General features: G+C 48.4%; 6 protein-coding genes across 6 annotated transcripts; 4 read left to right on the forward strand and 2 right to left on the reverse strand.

The window, feature by feature from the left end:
* Nucleotides 1-1,338: 1,338 nt before the first annotated feature.
* LOC117890571 lies at nt 1,339-1,851 on the reverse strand. Its single transcript, XM_034795504.1, has one exon. It carries the CDS (start codon nt 1,826-1,828, stop codon nt 1,358-1,360), a length of 471 nt encoding a protein of 156 aa, XP_034651395.1. The 5' UTR covers nt 1,829-1,851; the 3' UTR covers nt 1,339-1,357.
* A 4,335-nt stretch (nt 1,852-6,186) lies between these two features.
* LOC117890304 (proteasome subunit alpha type-7-1B) lies at nt 6,187-7,197 on the forward strand. Its single transcript, XM_034795078.1, has 3 exons — nt 6,187-6,338; nt 6,393-6,622; nt 6,686-7,197. Exons 1-3 carry the CDS (start codon nt 6,237-6,239, stop codon nt 7,110-7,112), a joined length of 759 nt encoding a protein of 252 aa, XP_034650969.1. The 5' UTR covers nt 6,187-6,236; the 3' UTR covers nt 7,113-7,197.
* Nucleotides 7,198-8,134: 937 nt separating this feature from the next.
* LOC117890618 (suppressor-of-stellate-like protein) lies at nt 8,135-8,972 on the forward strand. Its single transcript, XM_034795558.1, has 3 exons — nt 8,135-8,163; nt 8,220-8,777; nt 8,849-8,972. Exons 1-3 carry the CDS (start codon nt 8,150-8,152, stop codon nt 8,916-8,918), a joined length of 642 nt encoding a protein of 213 aa, XP_034651449.1. The 5' UTR covers nt 8,135-8,149; the 3' UTR covers nt 8,919-8,972.
* Nucleotides 8,973-11,106: 2,134 nt separating this feature from the next.
* LOC117891471 (trichohyalin) lies at nt 11,107-13,604 on the reverse strand. The gene is made up of 2 exons (XM_034796953.1): nt 12,800-13,604; nt 11,107-12,742 (listed from the first exon to the last, which is right to left on the reverse strand). Exons 1-2 carry the CDS (start codon nt 13,548-13,550, stop codon nt 11,268-11,270), a joined length of 2,226 nt encoding a protein of 741 aa, XP_034652844.1. The 5' UTR covers nt 13,551-13,604; the 3' UTR covers nt 11,107-11,267.
* A 270-nt stretch (nt 13,605-13,874) lies between these two features.
* On the forward strand, nt 13,875-14,556 carry LOC117889755. Its single transcript, XM_034794201.1, is given in 4 exon segments — nt 13,875-13,934; nt 13,992-14,197; nt 14,199-14,280; nt 14,335-14,556. Coding segments are annotated over 4 exon segments (570 nt in total).
* Nucleotides 14,557-16,480: 1,924 nt separating this feature from the next.
* LOC117891648 lies at nt 16,481-17,413 on the forward strand. The gene is made up of 3 exons (XM_034797197.1): nt 16,481-16,668; nt 16,728-17,045; nt 17,100-17,413. Exons 1-3 carry the CDS (start codon nt 16,609-16,611, stop codon nt 17,262-17,264), a joined length of 543 nt encoding a protein of 180 aa, XP_034653088.1. The 5' UTR covers nt 16,481-16,608; the 3' UTR covers nt 17,265-17,413.
* The last annotated feature ends 1,026 nt before the right edge of the window (nt 17,414-18,439 follow it).

Genomic DNA, 18,439 nt, shown 5'->3' on the forward strand with positions numbered 1-18,439 from the left:
TGTCCTTCGATTGGGAGGCTGTTCTCAGGTCTGTAGACTGGACTCTGGATGATTGGTTGCATTATAAATGTTCTAATCAATCAAGGTCTGGGATATATTCTGCTCTAGCTCTCGATATGTTTGTTAAAACTAAATAAATACACGAAAAACTTTCCTCCCCAATCCACCAATCAAATCGAAAGTAAATAAAGACCAAACGAGGGAAGAGAATGCTCGCACTCGCACTCGCGCTCATACTCATGGCCGATGGCCGATGGCCGTGCTCGTGCAGCGAAACTGTATTTAAAGGTAAATAAAACCACGAAAAATGCGAAACAAGCCAAATAATAATAAACTTCAGACCCCAGGGAGGTCTGCTGGCTACCCAAGTGAGAATTGTTGTTTGCAATCAGGCAAAGCCCAGCCATCGAGTGGAGCAGACTGCAGTGGAGTGGCAGCACCGAGGAGACTGAGATGGCGATGAAGATGGACAAGAAACTTCTGGGCGAGGGTCGCTGGGCAAAAAGTTCTTGCTTCAGCTCAAAGTGCTTGGAATGCAACAATGAAATTCGAAATCTGCCATGAATTGCAGACAATCATGGGACAGGACAGGGGGACGGTGGACAGTACTCAACCCAGAATGCCAGCAAATTCAAACTGCATTGCCATGGAATAAAGTTAATAAGTTTGCGGGTACCCTGTGTTGGCCATGGCTTAAAGACTCGGGATATTCGGCCACGAAAAATAAGTATAAATTATGTGAAGAAATCTTGCAGGACAATTAAAAAGTTGTGGGACTTTCATGAGTCAATCCAAAGACCAAAACCGACAGCCGCAACGACTTTCGCCAGAGTTACTCAACTTTTGCGGCACTTTAAATGCCAAGACAGAACAATACTCATACGAATACGATGCCCCGTGGTGCAGCAGCAAGTTGTCTGTAGAAGTTGCAGTCGCAGCACCATGCTCCGCCTCAGAATGTGAGTGGCTTATGCAATTTGTCGTTGCTGTTTTATATTTTGTATGTTTTTTCGGGTGAGGGGGCCAGTCAACCGGATCAGGGGGCAACTTTGGGCGGAGAAAAACTTTAAAAACTGCCAGAGAACGCCTCTGCACGCGCCTCCGTCCTGCCTACGAGCATTTCTAAACAACTGGAAAAGACTGAGAAACATTTCAGCAGTCAGTGGGCGGCTGTCAGAAAGTCGGGCCTGTCAGTTAAGGCACTTGGCATGTGCTGCATGCCCCCGAAAATGAGATGATGCACAAAGCAGCAGCAGATGCGGAAATGAATTTGTTTCCATTGCTTATTTCATTTAATTTTGCTACACTTTACACTTTACGATTTATCCAATGACTTTGGGCGAATATTTCAAGCACTTTAGTCCTTTCTGGGGTGCCTTTTCTGGCGGGGATCAGACTGGCAGTGGAACCAACCGTAGCGCCAGCTGGTCGCCTCCGGATAGTTGTACTTATCGTCGGGACTGTGCTCGTAGCGGCGCTCCAAGTAGGTGGATCGCTGACCACTGCGCAGCAGCTCCAACTCCGCTGCCGGCACCGACTTCATGGGATCGCTGCAGTTGCGGAAGTGCTGCTGCTCCACCGGCGACAGGTTGTAGTCGAAGATGGTGGAACGGGAGGGTCGATAGATGCGGCTGCTCACAGCATACGGATTGGGTAGGGCTGCTAAATCACTCTTCGAACGCATTCTAAGCTGCGGCACGGCGACAAGTGCAGTTGATTTTGGGCCTGACTTTGTCTCTGCCTTTGCTGGGGTTGTGGATGCACTCTGGAGTCTTCTGCGGGTCTCCAGTGGTATGGCAGTCGTGGTCTTTGCCCTTTGCGTGTTCATTTTAGAATTTAGAAGTCACTTTTGCATTTAGAGCTATTTTTAAAATTACTTTTAATAACTAACAAGAAGGAGAAACGATAAGTAATAATAATAAAGAGACTGACAAAGAAAGCAAAGACTCCTGCTCATTGTGCAATAATAAATACAACTATAAGTCTCTTCAGCATTGGTCTTTCATTTATGCATCAATAAATATCTACCAAATCCCATTTTCCAGGGGTTTGTAATCCTTTTTGTGTCTCTGTTTCTTTTTTTTGGGCTGTCGCGTAACCCGAATTTATGTTTATTTTCAATTTGAGTGCAAGTGTGAAAATATAAAGTGGATTATACGCCCGATACGGTTGCTCTACAGACAGGAGACCCCGCCTCCACCACTTTTTTTCGCTCTCTTCTTTTGGTCCACTCTCTCTCTCTCTCTCTCTCGTGCCTGGCCTGGCCTGGCTGCACGTTGGCCATAAAACTATCACTGATATGTCGCCACACACTCGCTGGAAAATGTTTATATGCACGAAAGGAAGGAAGTGCGGGCGGGGTCAAGGGGTGAGCCAGCAAACTCTATAAAGTGGAGAAGTATCGACAGATCCCCTCCCTTCCTCCGACAGAGAGTGGACCACTGATGCCGCTGGTGCTTGTCGCTGGTTGGGGCTTTGATTTTGCATTGGTTATTTGCTCGCCAGTATCCATTCTGCTTATTTAGTGGCTTCGTTAGATGTAATTTTGGTTGTTTTCCATGTTTCCCTATGCACAAACACACACACCATGCACACACAAACACACCACACCGTCAGTCCATCGTCCTGCGGTGAGCTGCATAAATTATCGAAGAGCTTTTGCCTTGATTGTGTCCCTCTCTCCCTGCCCACTGCCATCGATTTAAGTTCTGCAGCTCTTTAACGACTCTCTCTCTGGCAACTTTGGCGAATTTGAACAATTTTTAGTGGAAATCAGCGACAGCTGCAGCACTCAGCTGCACCCACAGCTGACCATTAGTGGGTGGATTCTCATCCCTACACACCACTTGGCTGTGACTCGATTCGATTCCATCTTCATTGCCGTGCACTTTTCCATCTATCAATACTTTCAAGCTCCTTCGCGGAGCCCTTTGCTTCCCGTCTTGCCATTAATTTGCACAGCATTTGTTCCCATTTGGCTTGAAGTGGTGCAGGGGGTGGCAGAGGGGCGGAGCAGCGAGTGGAGTGCTGACTAATGGAGTTGCTGTTGCACTTTACGGCCAGCTGGAAATGGAATTTGCAGCAGCCACAGTGCAGCTTCCATTTTTGAATTCAATTGTTCGCCAAGAGACAATCTGCAAGCTCCAAGCTCCCCACCAAGCAGCATTAGCCTTATTAAATTCATCATTGACTCTGTGTACGCTGTGGTAATATCCGCTCACGTACATTTAGTTGCTTATTAGGGGGCATGCGGCACGCAACTCTGATAGATTCTCCATCAAAGTTTAGTTAATGAAACGCACACAGGATGGCCCTTCCAGCTTGCTGCTGCTTTGGACAGTTTTCCCATAATAAGCGGCTTGCCAGCTGCCCAGTTGCAGGACGTCCATGCCCTGGTCCATGTCCACGAACCTCCGTTCGTAAGTATAAACGACTTAATAACTGGCAACGACTCAGCTCATCGTCCTCGTAGCTAATGGGCAAAGCAGCGAAAGTTCGTTGACACTAAAGGGCACTCTGGGGGCGGCGCACTTGCAACATCTACATATAAATGGCCGGACAGGAGGATGGGATGTGCGAGTCAACAATGCCGAGTGCCTCGCTCGGTTTATTAAAAAGAACTCTGTGTGCGCGTCCTGAGTCTGGGCGCCATTTGGTACACCAGGTGAGTGCTCTTCCGCTCTTCCTCCGCTTAGTCCGTGTGTTTACTTAGCCGAGACACATGACAGCATCCACTCGAAGCAGTGCACGTTGCACGTTGCACGCTGCATGCCAGACTGCGTTCTATGGTCAAAGGTCATTTGCATTTTGCAATCGTTGGCTTTCTCTGAAGACCACACGGAGTGTAAGTAAGGGAAACATGTGTCTGCATGTCCATGCAGCAGAATCAAAGGATGAGATTGAATTGATACAAAAACAAGGGAAATGTATGCTCGAATGGCTGTGGAATAGTTTCAGCTTTAACTATTATACATTAAAGAGAAGTTAATTCGTTTGTAAGTGAGTCAAAATATATTAACAAGCGAGAGAGAAAGTGTTGTAAACGGCATACGGAGCCATGTTAAACCATTTGCCCAACTCCAATCTCATCGAGCACATCGTGTTCAAACTGTTCATCATTAATTTACACATATGTATGCACTGTGTACACGTATACATATGAATGTACATACAAACACTGACAGCATCGTGAGCAGGGACTTTCGAGTGGCGCAGAGGAGAAGCAGTTCTGCCGAAGCCACTTGAAAGAGTATTCAAGCAAACCCTGCTTATCCATTGTAGCATCCTCCACTTTTATTGGGTCTTTAGTTGCGATGGCGACTGAAAGTAGCAGGGCGGCGCAGGGGCAGGGGAGCTGCGGATCCTGGCAAAAACAACAATCAACACCATTTGACGCTACAAATTAAGCTCGAAGCAAACAAATCGTGCAAAGTTCTACCCTGGCTTTGGGTTGCCCGCCCAAAAACCCAAAAGTTGTTGCTGGTTCTTGGTTGGTTCACGTTGTTGCCTTTTGTTTATGGTGGCTGCCTGCCGCTTTGTGTCTTCGTTGCTGCTGCTGTTGCCTGCTGCCTTCTGCCTCCACAACTGCCTCAAGGGCAATTTCGTGTTTAGTGCGGAACATTTCTTCATCTGCTTCGTCTTGCTACTCTTCTCCCGGTATCGAGTGTTTATTGGGGGTAAAAGTGCTTAATCAAACGCCAAAATGGTAAGGGCACGCATGGAAAACACGGCGTATACTTAATTTTGTGCACATTGCCTAGGGCCGACGACGGGCTCTCCACTCCACCGGGCAGAGCGTGCTAATGAAGGCCCCTCCCCCCCTCCCATGCCCATGCATTCGATGAAAATATTTATTTTATTTCCCAAGTGCGCGCAAGACTCGAACATTTCTGTGTGGAACTTTTGCCCCTTTCGAAAAACTATTAAATAATAGTTACTAAACACATGTAGACACTCGAATGGTGTGCAAATATTACACACAAATATCACATGCGAGCCATGACCATTTGGGGCTCTGCTGTGTGTTTGCCTAATGCATTTTTATGGCACATAAATTTCGATATTTATTCATTTAGCGAGCGACTCTACGCCTGCGGCAACTGCCATAACCGCTTTATGCACAACAAAGCAAACTAGAATTAATATCACAAAACATATTTCCACGGCGAGAGGTGGGAATGGGCCTGCGCCAGTTCCCTAGTCGCCGCCCAGTCGCCTGGGGAACGTAAATGTAAAATGGGTAAACTGTCGAATCAGTTGGAATAATTGCATTTGGCGTGATTCTATTTGCTGGTCGCTTTGTTTGCAGTCGCGCTTAATTTATTTATTTGCCCGTCGCGTTTCGCAAACGTTTGCAGGCGCCCATGAACCAACGGCCATTGGGGCGGCACGTGTTTAATCCTGGTAAGTATGCGGCACACTTCCTGGCTGGCGCTCGTCCTCCACCCCACCGACCTCTAGGTTCGTGTCTCCGATTCTGTTTCTGCTGCTGGTCCTCGTTCTGGTGTCCTACTCCCCTGGTCGCTGCCACACGGTTGTCATAAAATGTTAAATATAAATTTATGGCAAAGTGCGCGCTTGTGGCACGGCATACTAAGCACCGCGTCGTGGCAAGGTCCCGGCTCTCGGGGGTTCGTTGTGGGCCCTGGCTAAGCACATTAGGAAAATGAAGCTGTTCCTCGATTGCGATTACATTTGCCACAGATTTGCTCTTTTGTTGCATTTTCCTGCGACTTTGTTGTCAACTTTCTGCTCTGTCTCTGGCCCAGTTTTGAGCTTGCTGGGCAGCAGCTGGTCGGTCGGCTTGGGTTGGTTCTGGGGGCATTTTGGCTAATGGCTAAACAGATTTCAGGTGGCAACAGGGTCGACAGGGAAGTGAGGATAACGCTACAAATTGCTGGCGGTTAATATTAAACCAATTTATGGTAATTGTCTCAATAATTTGTGACACATTTCATCCGATTAACTTGGTAATACAATTAAATTGTGAAATTAAATAAATAGAATGCCATTGGTGCATTCCGGCGAATAAATTCAATTATGATTTGCCATTTATTATTGTAGCTTTTGGCTTGTGTTTTTTCAACTAATGCAAAACACACACACACAAAAAGAAGTCAATATTTTTCGATATTCATTCGATAGTTTCGATGTGAAGTTGGCTGCGTCAAGCAGTTTCCCACCTTTAAAATTACTAGAAGTTTGGTTTATTTATTAGTGTTTATTAGTTGTTTCCAATGGCTGACCGCTACGATCGTGCCGTGACCATATACTCGCCCGATGGCCATCTGCTGCAAGTGGAGTACGCCCAGGAGGCCGTGCGACGCGGATCCACAGCGGTAAGTGGCAGCTTCATGGACTCCTCGATCTCTGTAATGTTTGCTCTACTTCAGGTGGGACTACGCACCAATGATTGCATTGTGGTGGGTGTGGAGAAGCGGTGCAGCAATCCCCTGTTTGAGGAGCGCTCCATGCGCAAGATTTGCATGCTCGACGAGCACGTGGTAATGACCTTTGCCGGCCTCACTGCGGATGCCCGCGTCTTGATCAGCCGCGCCCAAGCGGAGGCCCAGAGCTATCGCCTGAATTTCGAGCGGCCCGTAACGGTGGAGTACATAACACGGTGAAAGCAATTCCCTCGCTTTTCCTTTGCCCGAAAATGCATTGCAGCCCTTTTCCCTTTCAGCTTCATGGCGCAGATGAAGCAGAACTACACCCAGAGCAATGGACGGCGCCCCTTCGGACTCTCCTGCCTGATGGGCGGCTTCGACGGTGATGGCAAGCCGCGTCTGTTCCAAACGGAGCCATCGGGCATCTACTACGAGTGGTCGGGCAACAGCACAGGCCGCGCCGGCCACACGGCCCGCGAATACCTGGAGAAGCATGCGGGCGAGCTGGTCGACTCCATGGACGAGGGGACGGCCGTCAAGCATGTGGTGCGCACCCTGTTGAGTGGCACCACGCTCAACGAACACCAACTGGATGTGGCTGTGCTGCGCTTCAATCAGCCACTCCGCATGATTGAGCGCCCCGTGCTGGAGGATCACATCGAGGCCATCCGGCGGGAGATCGATGCGGAGCTCAAGGCCAGGCAGCTGGCCAACAAATTGTAAATCTGTAGACTGTGTGTACAAGTAATGGCAATGGTGGATGCCTTGCGGCACTACTATCAAACATTGAGAGCAATTCCTCATTCTATCTTTTCTCTCTTCGAGTTTTGGGCAATTCAATTTCAGCCTCCAACCAGTGCTGAGGATGGGGGCAAAAGTAATCAGCAGGAAAAATGTGTAAGCGGGTGAATCACTTAATTTGTCTCAAGGGCATTTTTTGTGCACTCTCTCTCTCTCTCTCTCTCTCGCTCTCGCTCTCTCTGCTTTTTTCTGTCTGCCTGGCTGCTTGCCTGACGGCTGGAATGAGGGATGGAGCCAACGGAGTAACCAAGTTAAAAACTTTTAAGCGAAAATGGGAATTGAATTTACAGCAACGGCGTAGCTGACCGAATGGAGATGGGAAAAGTAACGGCAAAAACACACGCACACGCACACACTGACATGCGTGGACACCGCACCCGCTGCAGTCGGGCGGGCAGGGCAGAGCTGCTTTTTTTCTTGCCTCTACTCCAACTCCACTCCAATCCATTCATTCCGTGCCTCGCACTCACCTATGTATTGTTCCCCAGGCTGTCGTGGGCCCTCCACAACTTTTTGATGCTAACCAATTTCTGGTTTGGAGTGCTTCAATCAACTGCGTATACCTGGAAACCTAAGGAGCAGAGGGCCAAGCGGTGCCCTGCCATGCCATTGTCGGAGCTGTAATCTTTGCCATGAATCAATAAAGTTCGTTACAGCCAAGAGGTGGCAAGCAAGCGCGCGGGAGGGTTATTTTTATCTAAAAATTTACAGGCAGAACTTAAGGCTGCAAGCGGAACAGGCTTGGATCTACTCCCAAGTGCACATATTCGCACAAGTTCCATTAATCTTCCGTACCCCATAGATCCTCCAATTAATTAGTCGCAAGCTCGAGTCAATCGAGTAATCGCAAATATCGAAATATCGTAGCATCGTTACATATCGTTTGCCCATCCCTATTTGGTTTTCTTTCATTTTTTTTTGTCATCTTTTCACTCATAATTCTTTTGCCATCAATTAGAATGTCTTTCCATTCGTAAGAATCTTTGCACTTTGTTAATTTCTTTATTTTGACCACACGTTTGTTCGCAGAGGAAACAGAATTCACGCCCCACCGATCGGCGACGACAGCTGGCTGGGTTGGTTCCTGAGCCGCGCCGGCAATGAGTTTCTGTGCCGCGTGCCCTTGGACTACATGGAGGATCCGTTCAATCTGAACGGCCTGGACAAGGCGGTGACCAATTATGCGGAAGCTTTACAGGACATACTCGATAAGAACTATTGCCTCCGCAAGTGGGTAGGCGAGGACAGCGGCATTGAGTCCGAGTGGCTGTACGGCTTGATTCATGCGCGCTTCATTCTGACACCAGCTGGCATCGAGGCCATGCGCATTAAGTTCGAGCACGGCGCCTTCGGGATCTGTCCGCGGGTCTACTGCCACGGTCAGCACGTGCTGCCAATAGGGTCCAGCTACACCTACGACGAGTCGCTCGTAAATATCTACTGTCCGAGATGCCAGGATATATTCGAGCCAGCGCAGGAAAATGCCGCGTTGGATGGCTGCATGTTTGGGCCAAGTTTTCCCCATATGTTTTTCATGCAGCTGCCCGAATTGCGCCCACAGCCGAGCCAAGAGAAATATGTGCCACGGTGAGTGTTTAGATTTGAGATCTGTCTGGCATTTGCCCAACTGACACTCTCTCTCTCCTTCTTCGTTGCAGTCTCTACGGGTTTCAGCTGCACGAGAGCGCTTTGAAGCCACAACCGGACAAAGCGGACGCAGAGTCCTAGATTCGAGGCACAATACCAACTAAGTGTCCTTGGCATTAAATGTAACACAAAAGAACATCAAATGCACTGCGAAACAGTGCTCAATAGACTCCATCTCAATAGCTCCTTGGCTCTCTATTATTGTGGGCATGAATAACTTCTGCTTCGACTCCTTTTTCCGCTTTCAACTTGTTGCCTGCTGGCTGCGCCTTTTTGCTGCTGGATTGCGCAATCAAAATCCACTTGCGAGCGCCACGGACCTGCTAAGCCGATAATGGGCTTGCCGAGAGCGCTCCAGTAAGTCATTCTCTTATTATTATTTACTGCCGCACTGCCGCCTGTCGCTCTGCCGCTTTCAGGTCTGCCACTCGACTCGCGCCATGCCCCTCTCGAGTGGCGAGCCTTTATCTCCCTCTCTCTCTCTCTCTGGGGAGGCACTTACACTTTTCACACTTAATTTCATTAAGTAATTTCTCATTCCGTTGCTGGTATGTTTATTGAGTTTTCAACTGGCGAAGCGTATAATGAGCCAGAGCAATGAAGAGATTTTTGCTTAACATTACAATGGAAAATTCAGCCTTTTAGTTTTCCCTCCACTTTGCCTTGTCTGTGGGCTGTTCTCTTGCCGCCACCTGTAGATACTTTCAGCTTTTTGCTAATCAAAAGGCAAGACTGGAAACACAATGCGAATTCCTTCCGGCTGGTTGCACTTTCCAAGCCATCAAAGGCTTGAGTAATTGAAAATGCTCAAAGTCGGAGGCGGAACATTCTATTATTATTTGCTGTACTCTGGGGATATCTACATTTGATTAGAAATATTTAGTTTACTTTTTGCAGCGAAAATGTAGCCCGCAAATTCCAACCATTCGATTGAACAACAACTCCACAAGCTCTGCACCTGGGCAGATTTGTTTTCCGAATGTTGTTTTTCGTTCGTGGAGTTTTCAGCGAAAAAATATATATTTTTGTGAGCACAAAACCTTATCGTTGGGCAAACAATAAACGAAATGGGACAATATGTACCCACAGCCCTGTGCAATCTCAATTTTATTAGGGAAAAAACTACACAAACGTCGATGGAGAACAAAGAAAAAGAGATGAGATGTCCTTGTGCAGTGGGGAGTTAAGCCTTTATTTGGACAGCATAAAAATTGATATTTTTGGTTTGTTTGTTCACGGCACACAGCACTGAAGCTGGCAAAAATAATAATAGTAATTAATCTGCATAGATTGTACTCCGAAAATGGCACAATTGCCCCATGCTGTCCACTCATCTCTGAACTGAAGGGATTTGCCCTGCCCCAGCACTCTCATTACGAACATTTAATACACCAAATTGGTTAACTTTGCCAGCCGGGTCAAACTTTTCACAACTTCACAGAGCGGATGATGATAAAAAAAGGAGTCTCAGTTGCTATAATTTCAAGCTGAGCGCTCGACCGAGCCCCAAAAGACTGCCAAGTCCTAAACGCTTGCTGATTAAGCCGCCGGGAGTCGCCTGCTCGAGCCGCTTGGTGCCTGCCAACGACACAGAAGAAAGGAGCTTCGCCATAATTGTACTGATGAGATTGCCCGGAAATTAGCGTGCTGACTCGGCGGTGACCTCGCCTTACCAGTACTCTCACTCAAGCCTAAAGACTGCTTGGCAGACTTCAAATTAAGTTATGGCCGACTCTGCGGAACACCGGACATGTCTGCCCCCCCCGTTAATAAGCTAAATGAAACAAAAAGGGATGTCACTCTCAGCGCCAGTCACAAATTGATGAAGATGGAAGCGAATGGAGAGTTGGAGATGGCGATGGAGATGGCGGAGACGAAACCTAATAACTTTGGCCACGCATTAATTGGAATTTATGGAACATTTTGCCGGGCCACTCTACGGAGACATTGCCGCTGGCCAGGCCACTCGCTTTTGCTTTTTTCCGCTGCTAAACAAAGCGCGTAATGTCTGCCAAGTGCCACTGGAAGAAGGGTTACGGTTAGGAGTTAGGGTTAGGAGATTGCTCCGTCTCAGTCCACCTCTAGACCAGCTCCCACTCAGTTCAGTGGCAGCAAAAAGGCGAAAAACGTGGAGGAAACTCTTGCGCCAAGTTTAAGTGCTTTTAAAAAACCATTAATGTCATTTCCTTTCCTTTTGCCCCTCACTGTTTGTGCTCTACCGTCTGTCCTGTCCTGCCTCGCCCTGTCTGTCTGTGTGTGCGTGGGCTGAGGGATCGGTGTCACCCTTTTTTATTCATTCTTTTGCTGCCCTCGCAAATGGACAAACATCAAAATACAACAAGCACGGGAAAACGTAAATTTTGGAAATGTTAAATGGGATGCGGAACTCGATTGAATGATATTTGAGTGGGTGTGGGCTTGGCCTTCCCTTTAAATCTCTCTAGCGATAGCCATGTGACTTTTTGTCACCAGATCCTTTCTGGTTCTTTGGCGCCTGTGGCTGGGGCAACGGTCCCGAGCCCCAGGTGCCCGTGGGGTTTGGTATATTTGCTGGACGATTTTGTCCAGTTGGTGCCTGAGTGTCGGCTTTGGGCATGCCAAGAGTGGCTCCACGTGGATCTGTGCCCGGAATGGTGCCTCGAACGGATCCACGGCGAGCCTTGACCGACACTGGAGGACGTGATTGAGGCAAAGATTCTCTACGTACTGCAGCACTTGTGGCATTGGCGGGCATTGCTGGGGCAGCAGGAACTGCTGGGTTGCAGCTCCACTTGCTGGAGAACTGGCAGCAACGTTTGTCGGCTTAGCCACAGATGGAACAGGTGTGGCCTCCAGCCGCAGCTCTGGCATGGGTGGCGGTGCAGCGAGTGTCGGCTGGCTGGGCGGCTTCGAGTGGCGACGAATGCCCTGCATGCGGCTGGGACAAGCGCCCAGCGGTGGCGACTCCTCGTAGCACACATGAGGGCCGTAGTCAAAGGAGTCTGTGCTGTCCACAGCGGGCATGCCGCGACGATGGAAACAGTTGATGGGACAGGAGGCGACACACGGCTGGAATGGCTTCTCCACGGAGGCCATTTTCTTGATCTTGATGGCGTTGCAGTAGATCTGATTGCGGGCATCCCGCTGGCCCTCGCGGCACAGCTGCGCCTGCTCGTACTTGCGGTAGGCAAGATCCGCCTTGGCATGGTACCCCGGCCAGCAGTAGTCCCGCAGCTGGCTGCGCTTCACGCGTCCTCGCTCCGGCTGCACCTCCAGATTGTTGGCCCGCGCATAGCGCTCGACGGCCGTGGCAATGGGGTAGAGGGGGCGGCCCACCTTGCGGGACTGCTCCATGACGGCGACGGCCTGCTCGTAGAACTTCTTGTCCTCCAGCAGGTGCGGATCGTCGTCGCAGGCGGTCAGACGCATCAGCTCCTGCTGACGCTGCTCCATGAACTCCTCCCGCTGGCGGTAGAGCGTGTCGCGCACCTCGGCCGTCACTCTGTCGCGCTTCCGCTGCTCGGAGATCTCAAAGTGCCGATTGGCTTCGGCGTTCTTCAGCCGTCGGGCCACCTCGAAGCGCTGCAGCTCCCTCTCCCGCTTGAGCTTCTCCTCGGCCTCGCGCTTCTCCACGAGTTGGTAGGCCTTGCGCTGCTTGGCCAGCTCCTGCAGCTCACACTGGCGTCGCCCCTCGTCCACCTGCGTCTCGAACTCGTAGCGATCCTCCAGGCTCGCCTGGCGCTCCTCCAGCTGCCTCTTGCCCGCCTGCTGCAGTCGACAGATGCGCACGGCCCGCTCCTCGCGATCGCGATGCTGTTTCGCACGCGTCTCCTTCAGATGGGCATTGTAACGGCCATCCAAGTGGCGCGCGGCCACCTGGTAGACGCAGTTGCGACGCTCATCGATCACATCGCAAATGCGCTCATCTGTGGAGAGGATTGGTGTTTATTTTCCACTTATTTCCAGGGATTGTGCCCACTCACGCTCCTCTATCTGGGCCTTCTCCTTCATGGAGTCGCGATAGGCCTTGCGATTGAACTCAATGCTGCGTGCCTTCTTCTCCTTGAGCGCCTTCTCCTCCTTGTCCTGCAGGCACTTGTACTGCGCCCGCTCCACCGTCTCGTCGAAGAGTCGCTGCTCCTGCTCGGCCTCCGCCAGTTTCCGCTTCGTTTCCAGATCCTGAATGATGGCGAGCCGAACGGCCTGGCGCTTCTCCTCCTCCTTTGCCGCCAGCTCCTCCTCGGTGATGTTGCCAAAGGGTATGAGCACCTCCGGACACATGGCCTCATCCTGCTCCTGCTGGCGACGTGCATCCTCGGCGATCTCCCGGTTGAGCGCCTCATTGAAGCTGCGCTGATGCAGCATCTCGCTCTCGAGCAGTGCCCGATGCAGGGCCCGGTGTCCCGGCTTCAATTGGTCCAGCAAATTGTTGGCCCGAATGATGCGCTCCTTGCGCAGACGTTCCTCCAGCTGCTTGGTCGCCCGCGGCGCCTCCCCGCCTGCTGCCTGCTCCACCACTTTGGGCTTCTTCTTCTCCGCATCGTGGGTGACGAGGCCCGTGAAGTAGCTGCACAGCAGATCGCTGCCCTCCTTGAGGTACTGCCTATACCGCCGCTCCTCCTCGACGGCCGCCAGCTGGGCGTGCTTCTGCTCCTGATGGGCCCGCGACTGGATTGCCTCAAACCGCTTGGCCGACACCACAACGGGATGCACCCGAGAACGTGGCCTGTGCATGTTCCCTGTTTAATGGATCAACAGCAAATGACAAAACACGAGGAGTAATTATAATTTCGAATCTATTCGTGATGCTACTTCAGTGTGTAATTTGATTTCTCGCAAATGGATCATTCGAAATGACAGTTAATGAAATGCCTGAATTTATTCGACATTTAAACGCTGTCGATCGATCGATTTAAGAGCTTCTGCCGCCAGTCGGGGATCTGTACATAGTTATATGTAATAATGGATATTTAATGTGCCTTTAATTATAGTTCGACACCTCATCAACATGACACAATTGATAAAAACAGTTCACAATTTAATTTGCCGCCGAAGAGAATGAACGCCAAGTTGCTCGGGTCTGGACTTCTACTGTTCGCTGGCTTCCTGGTTTGTAGTGTAAGCCCATCTATCTCATTGGAAATATGATATGAAATAACCAGCAAAGTGTTTCAGGAGGCACCGTTTGTAAAAATGACAAATGCCAAGTGCCTGTCGTACAACAAATCGTGGGTGCAGTTTCACTACTGCCGCCTGAAGGCCTACTCCCGGAACAAGACCAGTCTAAATGTGAATGCCACATTCGTAGAACCGGCAAACAACATCTATGTACGAATTAAATTGATGAAGAGGGACAATGGCTACAAGCCATTTCTCGTTGACTTCGCGAAATCAACCGGTGGCCAAGATAGTCTGGAACTTGATCAAGGATGTGTCCACAGTGAATCACACCTGTCCCTATGTAGTATGTGTTGAGTATTTATTCTCCAAATTCAGTCTCTGATTTATAGATCTAAAGGGCTTGCAGACTGTGAGCGACTTCCACCGGATTGAAATACCTCTACCGGTGCCCTCTGGGGAATATCTTTTCCTAATCAATTGGACATTCGACGGCAGACCGCAGTTTGCAACAAATGTTTACTTCACCCTTTGTGGAGGATTAGGCAAGAGCCGCGAATACATTATTTTGCACTTAGCTAAGAACTTATCCAAGTCAATTATGTTGTACAAATTATTCTAGAACTTTTCGCTTTTCTCAACGAAAGAATAGGGTATAAAACCAGTAAACTCCCGGGAGATTCAGTTGCAGAATGCTTAAATATTGTTCATTTCGCCAATTGGTCATCGATTAACAGAGGGATCAGATCTATAATAAATAAATTGTATAAATTCGCTCACAAACCATAATTCAGCCGCCACCATGCTTGACGCTTGGACGCACTTTACTTGCTGACTGAAACAGATGGTCAGATGAGCTAACAATTTATGGTTTCGAGATAGCCGGACCTTCAAGGTCTTGGACTAGAGATCCCACAATCCATTAAACATATCATACATATAATTGCACATAATTGAATATATTTCATAAATCTACAAAAATATTTGTGTTCCGTTTAGAGTTTCAGCCTATGTGGGCACCTTATGGGATCCTTATTCTGAATAGAAATCAGAAATAAACCAATTTGTTTTGCTTTGCTCAGCATGCCCAGCCATTTCCTTCATTGTTTATAGATAGTGCGAGGATACTTATAGTAGTTAGTTATTATAGTTAGATACGCATGAGTGGAGGCTTCTTATAAATATTTTTGTTTAAAATCAAAATAAATTTGTTATTTAAAATTCTCTGTGAAATAAATTGAATTGTTAAATGTGGCCGATAAATTTGTATGCTGTGCTTTGCGTTTTCTGTCTGCTGTTTGGCGTAAGTACTGGGGATCGATGTATTCATTTGCTTCTCATTGCTACTCAACGCTGTCCAACCCAGATGAGCCATCGACGACATGGCGACACACTAGCAGCGCCGATCCAGCTGAACGAGCAGGGTGCGCGAGGCTCAAACGAGACGTCGTTCCAGGAGCCCGCCCAGGAGACCAAACTGGACCTAAAGATAGACGAGACTCTCATGGACCCTACACAGATAAATGAATTGGTATCCGGATTAAGCATTGGCGTGCCTGTCGCCTCGAATATAATGAAAAATCCGCCGTTGGTGATGGTTGACAACAAGAGTGGGAGTGAGCAGATGGAGGCTGACGGTAAGCAACGTCGAGGTCGAGCTGTTTTTTCTCAAAACGGGACAGGGGTAACGAAGACATGGCCCAAAGAGCTGACCATCCCACTAGCACGCGGAATGGTAGGCATCTTGGGCAGGGCAAAGCAGGTTAAGGTCCTGAACCCCTGGACCGTCACCTACGGCGATGTTTGGCGGGATACGCGACTCGCTGCCCAGTGGATGAGTCGGGTGCCCCGAATCCATTTGGCGTCGTCACCCGTCGTTGACTACTATCCCGACGATAAGAAATTGGTCAGCGTGTGCTATCCTCATAAAAAAAAATCGTCCATTGCCTTGTACAATATTTATGGCGTAACAATGGTTCCATGGTTTAAAAGACATATCTACAAGAAGGCCTTCAGATACAGGAAACTTACCCCCTTAAGGGACGCTGACCATCAGATAATGGAATATAAGTGCCACAATAGAACGACTCTGAAAACGACAGTTTTGGAGCATTTGTGGTGCACCTCGAGAGCCTTTGCGATGATGACACGTAGACTTGGATATTACCCAAGACATCAGAATTGGTGGGTTTACCCAGCCGTCGAATAATTTCTGCTGCCTATGTAGGAGGCAGGTGGCAAACCATCAGGAGAAAAGGGAAGGCAACCGAGGACAGCATGGAATGACTCCTATGCTCTTACACTTTCCATTTTTCGGCTGGAAGACATGGCTCGGTGCCATTGAATTGGCAGCGCAACGAAATCCACCTCAGGCAAGGGACTTATGCAAAAATTTCATGGTGTGGGTATTCAGGATGTGATATTGGACTCAGTCTGGCACCCGTTTGTCCCTTTTATTTTTAATGGAATTATTTTGGTAAATCGTTAAACCCATCAATAAATTCATTGCCGATTAAGATTAAAGATAAAATATGGCGTCTAAGTGCTCACAGACACATGTATATCACAAATATATTCGCTTAATTTCCTTATTAATTGCAAATCGGTAAACAAAGGTCAAGATCGAAACCATTCCATCGGTAGTCGTCGCCAGCAGCAGTACGGAACGAACACAATGAACATCAAACTGCTCTCCCTTGGACTATTTTTATTTGCCATCTTCCTCGTTGGCAGTGTAAGATTTAATGGCTATAATTGTAAATAAGTATTATGGTAACCGACAAAGTGTTTCAGGAGGCACCATTTGTAAAAATGACAAATGCCAAGTGCCTGTCGTACAACAAATCGTGGGTGCAGTTTCACTACTGCCGCCTGAAGGCCTACTCCCGGAACAAGACCAGTCTAAATGTGAATGCCACATTTTTAGAACCGGCAAACAACATCCACCTACGACTTAAATTGATGAAGAGAGCCAATGGCTATAAGCCATTTCTATGGGACTACGAGTTTGATGCCTGCGAGTTCATGAGGAAACGAAATCAACCGGTGGTCAAGATGGTCTGGAACTTGATCAAGGATGTGTCCACAGTGAATCACACGTGTCCCTATGTGGTATGTGTTGAGTATTTATTCTCCAAATGCAGTCTCTGATTTATAGATCTAAAGGGCTTGCAGACTGTGAGCGACTTCCACCGGATTGAAGTACCTCTACCGATGCCCTCTGGGGAATATCTTCTTCTGTTGAATTGGACCTTCGATGGCAAACCGCAGTTTGCAACAAATGTTTACTTCAACTTTTTGGAGGACGTCTGGGTGAAGAGCAGAACTTGAACTGATGAATCGACAATTAATCGCGTATGACCGGAAATGAGGGAATTACAAAAAATGTTCAACCGTTTAAATGGATTGCCAATTTAGCGATCCATTACTCTACGATAACATTCTGTATAATTTCCGTGGATATAATATTTGTTTATAAATCGTCATCAAACTTTGCGAAACTGTTCCACATGATACGACGCGACGGCTGCCGCAATTAGATGGACCCCAATTAGCGTTAATAAAATGAAGCCAAATCCTTTGCGAGGAGGGGCAGGCGAGGAAGTGCAGGCCGGGCTCCAAATGGTGCAAAAACCAATTCCCGACGGGCGTCAAATTATACAGACGGAAAACTCAGATGGCGAGCGAATGGGAATCGGAGAAAGAAAAGCCAGAACTGTGTGCGGAGCGGACCGAAAGCGGTGGAAAGTTGACTTTCATGCGAAAAGTTTGTTCACCCTCACGCAGAGTCTCAGGCGGCGGAGATTTTGGCGGTGGTGCTCGCAGGCGGTAGGCGACTGGTGGTTGCTGATGGGCGTGGTCAGACGGCAAACACCGGCGATTATTGTTACGAAATGCAGCGGAGCGTGTAATTTTTTCGGGGCACGAGAGCAGAATCCACATTCAAATTTTAATTCAGATTCGGATTCAGATACGGATTCAGATTCAGTTTGAGATTCAAATTGGCAAAGAAGCGCCGCAGCCCCTAGGGGAGCGTGGCAGGGGAATGCGGCCACTGAAAATGTTTTGTGAAAATTAGTTTTTCAACTTTTCCTGTGCGTTTCTCTTGCACTTCTTTCGCTTCTTTCCTTTTGTTGGCTTTTTGTATATTCTTCGTCGCTGTTGTGTGGCCAAATGAAAATCTGAACGCAGTTTGCGATATTAATTTGCATTTTGGGCCTTGCTGTCATCTGTGTGGCAAAGGCAGAGGGCATGGAATGGCGCGCTCTTTTTTGGGGCACAATAAAAATCAAATTTGAATAATTTTTAATTTATTTAGCTTCGTTTCAGTCAAAGTTTTCCATGGGTGCGGTGCGGGCGGGGTGTGTTTGTGTATGTGCCTGGGATTTCATTTTTTTTTGTTGCTGTTTTGTTTCTTTTTGGGATAAGTTTGTTGGCTTCCTCGTGTTAAATGGTTCCAATGTAATTGCTATTAGATTACGAGCACCTTTAAGTGGAGAGAAGAG

Source organism: Drosophila subobscura, chromosome E (assembly GCF_008121235.1).
Source record: "Drosophila subobscura isolate 14011-0131.10 chromosome E, UCBerk_Dsub_1.0, whole genome shotgun sequence".
NCBI classification, from domain to species: Eukaryota; Metazoa; Arthropoda; class Insecta; order Diptera; family Drosophilidae; genus Drosophila; species Drosophila subobscura.